Source organism: Benincasa hispida, chromosome 8, assembly GCF_027475165.1.
Source record: "Benincasa hispida cultivar pf3 chromosome 8, pf3_genome.v1.1, whole genome shotgun sequence".
Taxonomy (NCBI): Eukaryota; Viridiplantae; Streptophyta; class Magnoliopsida; order Cucurbitales; family Cucurbitaceae; genus Benincasa; species Benincasa hispida.
In genome coordinates this window covers 55,007,793-55,015,586 of record NC_143485.1, presented here as the reverse complement: position 1 = coordinate 55,015,586, position 7,794 = coordinate 55,007,793, and the positions used below count along the sequence as shown (strand labels likewise).

At 27.8% G+C, this 7,794-nt stretch overlaps 1 protein-coding gene across 1 annotated transcript; it reads right to left on the bottom strand.

Moving 5' to 3' along the window:
• Window positions 1-755: 755 nt before the first annotated feature.
• On the bottom strand, window positions 756-2,050 carry LOC120083273 (protein S40-6-like). Its single transcript, XM_039038947.2, has 2 exons — window positions 1,685-2,050; window positions 756-1,562 (listed from the first exon to the last, which is right to left on the bottom strand). The coding sequence occupies exon 2, from the start codon at window positions 1,554-1,556 to the stop codon at window positions 1,020-1,022; it is 537 nt and encodes a 178-aa protein (XP_038894875.1). The 5' UTR covers window positions 1,557-1,562; window positions 1,685-2,050; the 3' UTR covers window positions 756-1,019.
• Between the last annotated feature and the right edge of the window lie 5,744 nt (window positions 2,051-7,794).

Sequence of the window (7,794 nt, the reverse complement as noted above, 5' to 3'; positions counted from 1 at the left end):
GGACTCCAAAGAGAATCTGTGACTGTGAGTCAGGTCTGAGAGAGATCAAAACGACGTAGTTTTGGTATAGATGCCATGAAAACAGGAATCTGTCCAGTGGAAGGGCAGCAGGATGATTGTTCTTTTTTTTTTCTTTTTTTTGAAATAATTGTTTATTGAATTTTCGTCTTTATCATGGGAATTATTCGTGGACCCTTATTCGGATCAGAAAGGCTGTGGAAGTGATTTGATGTATTTGATGCCACTGCCTGCCATATCCTACAGATATTCATAGACCTCAAACCCCAACAAAAAAAAAAAGATAGCTTTTATAACCAAAAAAAAAAAATAATGAACTTGATTCATTTAATCGTATTGACATGTGTTCGGTCTCTAGAGATAAAAGGTTCAATTCCTCGTCTGTCTTACGATGATTGTACTAAAAAATGTAGCCAGAAATACTTGAAAAAGCTTGATTTGATTAAGTAAATCTCAGATTACTTTTCCTTTTACCTTTCCTTCATAAACAGAGGACAGAGTTGGAATATCTAAAAAATGTGGTTGCCATCACTTATTTATGCTCCATAAATATAATAATAATTTGTTATTTACAAAAGAAAAAAAGTTCAAATGGGAATAAATAATAAGATCTATCAGTTAATGTATTAAACAAAATTGGATTGACAACTCTATAAAGTTTATGTATTTTTTTCTCTTAGTTCTTTGAAACAAACAACCACTCAAAAAAAAAAAAGGTAGCCATATAAAATGAGAACTTCAACAAACCAATCTTTACTAGATAATTATACTAAATTCATATCCCAAATTTTAAAAACTCAAAATCATAGAACATGAAACAGCTCCACTCCATTTCAAATACACAAAAAGAGATAGAGGAAAAAAACTAGAAATTTTCCGTTCCTTCTTCCAGTTCTTACTAGAAACTCTGTTTTAAACTAAGCTCCAACAGACCATAACAATGGCAGAGTAAGCAAACAAGAAAACGCAGAACAAAGTGATGATGATCATCTCAAGCAACATCACTCTAAAAAACCAGTCTTGGTTAAAATGGCGTTTCGAACTTTGCTTAAATCCCTTCCTTTGAGAGTTCTTCCAACCCCTTCACAAACAGAGAATGACGAAATTCTGCTTCTCGCTAATTTCTGAGCAATCCATTCATGAGGTGGCACCATATCGTCTTCTTCACCGTCGATATCTTCTTGATCTCTGCCGTCACTTTTGTCACAGGAGGACGAGCCCATTTTGCCGTAAATTTTGGACCAATCAGGAATATCCACCGGAGCAGAGGATCGATTATTGGCCATCTGGGTTTCGTGTGTTCTTGTTGAAATGGATTTCGGGATCATTTTTGGTGCAGATGGAAGACGCCAAGTGGAAGAAGAAGAAGAAGATGATGATGATGAAGATGAAGAAGACGAGTAATAACAGTCATTGGAGTCTCTCGTGATGAAATTTGAAGAATCTTCTTTACCTTTAACAGAATTCCACACATCTTCTTCTTCTAAATCTTCACTGAATCCATAGTTTTTTCTCAGAGCACTACTCCAATTCGCCATTGGTATCTGGTTAGTGAAGAAAAGAAAAAGTGGAATAAATTGGACCCAATATGTAAAATAGTTTCTACTGATTAGTCATCTCGGGAATCGAAAAGAAAAACAAATATAGATTCTAGAATTTTTAATACCCAGGCTTTTGTGGCAGTGTTGTGTTGAGTAAAAACAGAGCTTTTTCAAGAATTCCTGAAATGGGTTTTGCTCATAATCCCAAAAAGCATGAGGAAAATGGTAGAGAAGAAGGTAAAAGAAAAAGGGAATTGGTTGGTTCGAAAAATCTCTAAGGAAGATCAGAGCTTTGAATGGTACTGTGGCAAAACACAGGAGGGTTTAAAGGAGACCACAAAAACAGAGAGAAAACAGAGAGAAAACAGAGAGAAATCAGAGATGGGTTTTGCTTTTAAATTAAAAACTGAAAAGCAAAAAATAAAAATTAAAGAAGAGAGAAAAAGCAAAAGAAAGTGATGGGATATAGAATCTCAGTTTCCCAGTATCACACATATTCTTATTTAGTTACCACTTTATTATTTATTTTTATTTTTTCCAGTTTTAATATTAATCTGGGACTAAAGTTTTTAAATGTGAAAGGACAGAGGAAAGTGGTGGCAATAGCACAACAAAGAGGTAAAAGACAATAAGTTTTTTCTTTTCTTAAAAAAATAAATAAAGAAAGAAAATTTACTGAATATGAAAAAACCATTATAACCCCATCTGAGGAAACACAGTTAATGGTGACAGAACAAATCATGAATACACAACATTTGATGCTCTTCTCTCTCTTTCTTGTTCTTTAGTTTTTTTTTTTTTGCTTACTTAAATTACAATTTTGATTTTAAATTTATAAAGTTAATTGAATTGTTTTACAACTTGTTAATTTTTTTTATTTTTGAATTTAGTATAGTTTTAATTGTGTGTCTACTAAATCGATTTATTCAACCTTCCTTTTAAAAAAAAAAAATAATAATGGACATCCATCCTAAACATAAAACTAAAATTTACGATTCCATTAGATATTAAATTCAATTTATGTCTATTAGATCGATAATATCATGTTTGGTAACTATTTGATTTTTTTTATTTTAAATTTTGAAAATTAAGTTTATAAACACAACTTCTACATCTACCTATAAATTTCATTCTTTTGTTATCCACTACCACTAATGTTTTGAAAAGCCAAGTAAAATTTTAAAAACTAAAAAAATAGTCTTGAAAAAATTTGGTTTTATTTCTAAAATTTGAGTCCTGACATAAAAATTTAAGAAACAAAATTTCAAAAACATAAAACTTAAAACAAAATTGTTACCAAACAATGTCTAAATTTATAAAAGTTTTGAACATATCAAAAAATCATTAGACACATAATTGAAAATTAAGAAACATATAAATCCAATTAGAGTTCGAAAAGTCATTAAACACAAAAACCTTTGAAATGAAATAAACCCAAACAAATAAACTTAAAAATTTTGAGTGACTCAAAAATTGATAAAATTACTTTCATCATTAAATCACTCATAAAATAATTTTAATCATTCAAAATCAATTTTAATGGTACGAGAAATATATTCAACGGTATATGATTTTGGATAATTAAAAATATATATTGAAAGAGAGTTTAATAATTTCAAAAATCACTGAAAAATATAGGAAAGGGTGGTTGTAATGTAGGAGGTAGACGGGAAAAAGAGAGAGAGGGATAGGTATGATTTAGACAGAATAGGTTAAAGGAAATGTGGAATATGGTGTAACCTTATCCTCAAAACATTATAGCAACAGAAACAGATCTATTTGCTTTTAAAAGGGAGAGAGAATAAACAATGGAAATTATTATTATTAATTTTATAAAAAAGAGAGAGAGATAACAAAGGAGCTAGTTGAAGACAACATAGTACTTTTTGTCTGCAGAGATTTCATTAAAATGTGTTGTAAATTCTTTTTTTTTATATATATTTATATATATATATATATTAATGGTTGTAGAGATAAATGAGGGTATTTACTACAACTACAACCAACTCTTCATCTCTATCTCTTTTCATGTGAACTTCCCCTGCTTTTGTGGGGATCAATTATTCTGCAATTAAACCTTCATGCACCTTTGTTGCTCAAATCCAATACATTGTCCTTCTATGTTCTCCATATTCAATGCAATTTCTTTCTCTTCCTTTTTTTTATTAACGTCGTTTTTTTTAGAATTTTCTGCATCGAAATTGATATATATATCTAAAATCTATATTTATTTCACAGTTTTCATTCCTTTGCTCGAGATAGATAAGGATTTTCTTTTTCATCAACATATTGTCCTTCCATGTTCTCAATGTTCAATGCGATTTTCTCAATTCCTTTTTTCCCCTATTAGATCTTTAATTTTGGTTAATGTATCATTCCCGTCTCTATATTTTGTGCTTTGTTTAATTTTAATTCTCATACTTCTAATTATTTTACATTTAATAAAACTTAAATTTGGTCTTTTAAAGATAATTTATACCGAAATTGGATAAATAATAATGATGATGATGATTTTCTTGAGAAAAATTTAATATGTGAATATAATTTCAAAATTTATAGTAAAATAATAATAGATAATAAAAAAAATTATAAATCAACCATAAACTAGTATTAAGGATTAAATTTAAGATTTATTGAATGTCTATGAACTAAAATTAGAAAGTTGAGAGTATACAAATTAAAATGGTATTTTAACCTTTACTTCTAAGTTTAGTTTTTAAGTTTTGTATGTGTATAAAAGGTCTCTTCGCTTTAGAAAATCTTGTCTTTGGTAGATCAATTTTATGTTCAATTGATCTTTGAACTTTAAAAATGTCTAATAAGTGTTTTTAAACTTTTAATTATGTGTCTAATACATTTCTAATATATTTAAATTTTTAAAAAGTAATTATTTTTATCAAATACAAGATTGAATTTGATGTCTTGTAAGACTCTAAACTTTTAACTTTGTGTCTAGTTGGTCCCTCTTTTTTTTTTTTTTTTTTTTAGTATTGAATGTGTCAATAATTTATAAGACACAATTGAAAATTGAAGGATTTATTATGTAATGGCTCGGCTTTTCAAAAATAAAATATTTTCTTTTAAGTTTCATTTTGTTTCCTTCATTTTTTTTTATGGGATCCTGAATCTAAATTCTTGTTTATATTGATTTCTTAAAGTTGTTTTTGTTGCTCATCTTTCACTATTTTATTAACTTTGAGTTTAGCATACATGAGTAACACCCAAAGTCGATCCTTTAGAAAAGTTGGATCGTTACATGTTGCAAACAAAATTAAAAGTTCAAAAATATATTAAATATTTTTTTAAAATTTAGAAACGTATTAGAAGCAACTGAAAATTCAAAGACTTATTAGGCACTTTCTAAAGTTCATGGATCGAGTAGATACAAACCTAATTTAATCATTTTTAATTAAACTAAATAATTAATTAAAGTGATATGCATTTTGTTACATGGTCAAATGTTTGAGTAGCCCTCTCCTATAATGTTGAACCTTGAACCAAGAAAAGAAAAATATATCAAAACAAACTTTAATCTCTAGTCCAAACTACATGTATCCAAAAACTATTGAATAATATGGAAAATAATCTTGAAGAATGAATTGCTATTATAGTTTTCCTTTTGATTTTTCATTAGAGAATGACTTTTTTTTTTCCACACCAATCATTAACTTATTGAATGTAAAATCTTGAGTAATAGGCCAATTTCATCACTCATGGACCATATTAGGTTACTATATTTATTCTTTATATTTTAAAAGTTTGTTTTAAATTCGTGTTTATTTAATTCTTATACATAAAGAATTGTTTAAAATTTTATTTTTTCATCTAATATATTCTCGTTTTCTAACTTTATTCGTTTAAGGCTTACGCCATCAAACACTTAAAACTGCCTGAATCCAATCCACCATATAATCTTAAATAATTCAATTAGAATGCTACAATTTGGGTATAGAAATTTTAAAGATTAAAGATCCATTAGGAACTAACTTTAAGTGCAACCAAAATAAACACTAAAGTAAAAAAATATATGACCAAGTTGTAATTTAATTAATTAATTAATTGGATTATAGTTCTGATTATATTCCATCTAATCTCCACGACTTACAAAACATTAAAAATTGAGTCTTTTTTTTTTTAAAAAAAAAAGTTTTATCAAAATATCAAAATTAATTCGTTGATAAAGTAAGAAAGGATAAGAGAAGAGGTTGAAAAGTTTCCCAATCAGGAAACCCACCGCAAGGGTTATTGCAAATTGCAAGTTGCCTATGAATGCCAAAATTTTGTTAAGCTTTTTGGCTACCAATCGTGACACTTAAAACTTTTTCTTTTTCCTTTTTTTACAAAAATTTAAAAACGTTGTAAGTCTTTGAACTTTTTTTTAGTAATCTTTTTCAACTAACTCGTTATAAATGGTTAAGTATATGGATTATATTGTCATCTATTATAATTCAAAGAAAATAGCGTGGTACAAATTTAATAATATAGACGGTTTAGATACTATTTTACTCTTTATATTTTTTACTTTGATTCATTTTATACTCTTTATTTTTAAAATGTTTGTTTTGATCCCTATAATTTCAATTTTGATTCATAACTCTTTGAATTAAAAAACAAGAACCAAAATTAATCAAAACCGAAAGTACATGGATTCTAGTAGTATTTAAACCTATAAAGATTGAATCATTACGATCTAAAGTTCATGAAGCAAAAGTAACCTATTTCTGTCTCCCTAGCTTTGATCATAAATTTTATCTGTTTCTTTTTGCTTTCAACAAGAAAAAATATAAGTTAGTTCATTAAAGACATGGAGTTATTATTATGTGCTTATTAAAAGTTTGCAGCACATGGGACTTTGAGATAAGATTTGCCTTTTATTTTTACTTTGCATTAACTTTGCATATAATCCTAAATATGGCCCTATCTAAAGTCAATAATTGGATTTTGTAGTTATGATAAGCTGTTGCTAATTAGATGCACCAAGTATAGGACTGCAAAAGAGTAACTCTAATCAATGGCTTTTCATCAATTAAAGGAAGAAGGAAGACCCATTTCCACCCCACAGAAGGATGAGTGGAAAAATTATTTAGTTTTTGAAAATTAAGTATTTAAATTTTTTTTTCTATAGATGGTTTTGTTATCTACTTTCTAATAATTAATGTTCTTCCTACTAAGTTCTGAAAATTGAAAAAAAAAAAAAAGTATTATCACAATTTTCAAAAACCAAAACTAAAAACTAATGTCACATTTGATAATGATTATGTTTTTTGTTTTTGAATATTAAGTCTATAAACACTACTTTCACCCATAAATATCTAATATTTTGTTATCTACTTTCTACTAATGTTTACAAAAACCAATCATTAGTAGAAACTTGTTTTTGAAAACTATAAATAATTTTAGTTTTCAAAAACATGTTTTTGTTTTTATAATTTGACCAAGAATTCAAGTTTTTCCCATTCTTTACAAAGATTGAGACCATAGTGGTGAAGACCCTACTTGCAAAATTGGAAAAAAAAAAATGTCAAAAATAAATATTTTAAAAAAAAAATCGTTGCCAAACGAGACCTAAATGATTATCAAATAAGACCTTGGACTATTTAAAACAAGTGAAAAATAAATTTTGTAATGGTAGCAAAAAATTATCATGGTAAGAAATACAAAAACTTGGGTTGCTTTTCTTAAGAGTAGATTTCTCAATCTCTATTACTTATATTTCACTTTTTTCTCAACGATTTTGGTAGTTTTGATTTTTATATAAAGATTAAAGCAACCTGATTAAGACCTGATGGTATTAATTTACTATTTCTTATCCCATCTTCTGTTCAAAGTCTATAAGGATCTCAACCCAAAAAAATGACCTTGCTTCATATTTTAGATGATTTAAGCGCACCAAATCCCACTTCCCTTATTACTTTTTTCCCCCAAAATCTTTTGAACTATTCTTGTCTTTAAGATAAAGAGCATTAAATGGGGGCCTAAGATATCAAAATCAATTGCTATCTTCCAAAAAGTTTTGGTTTATGACAGTTGACAACCCCACAGTCAGTATTAAAACTATCATTTCCACCACCATCTACCACCTGAATGGCTGTCCTAGCAGAAGCAACTTCAACCATCAAAATTATAATAATAAATTCTAAAAAAGATAATGAGCAATTTCAGTGGTGAATACTTGACTCTGCTTAAGCCACTTAATCTTACTACCAGATTCCATTTTTTGGGACATCAGAACATA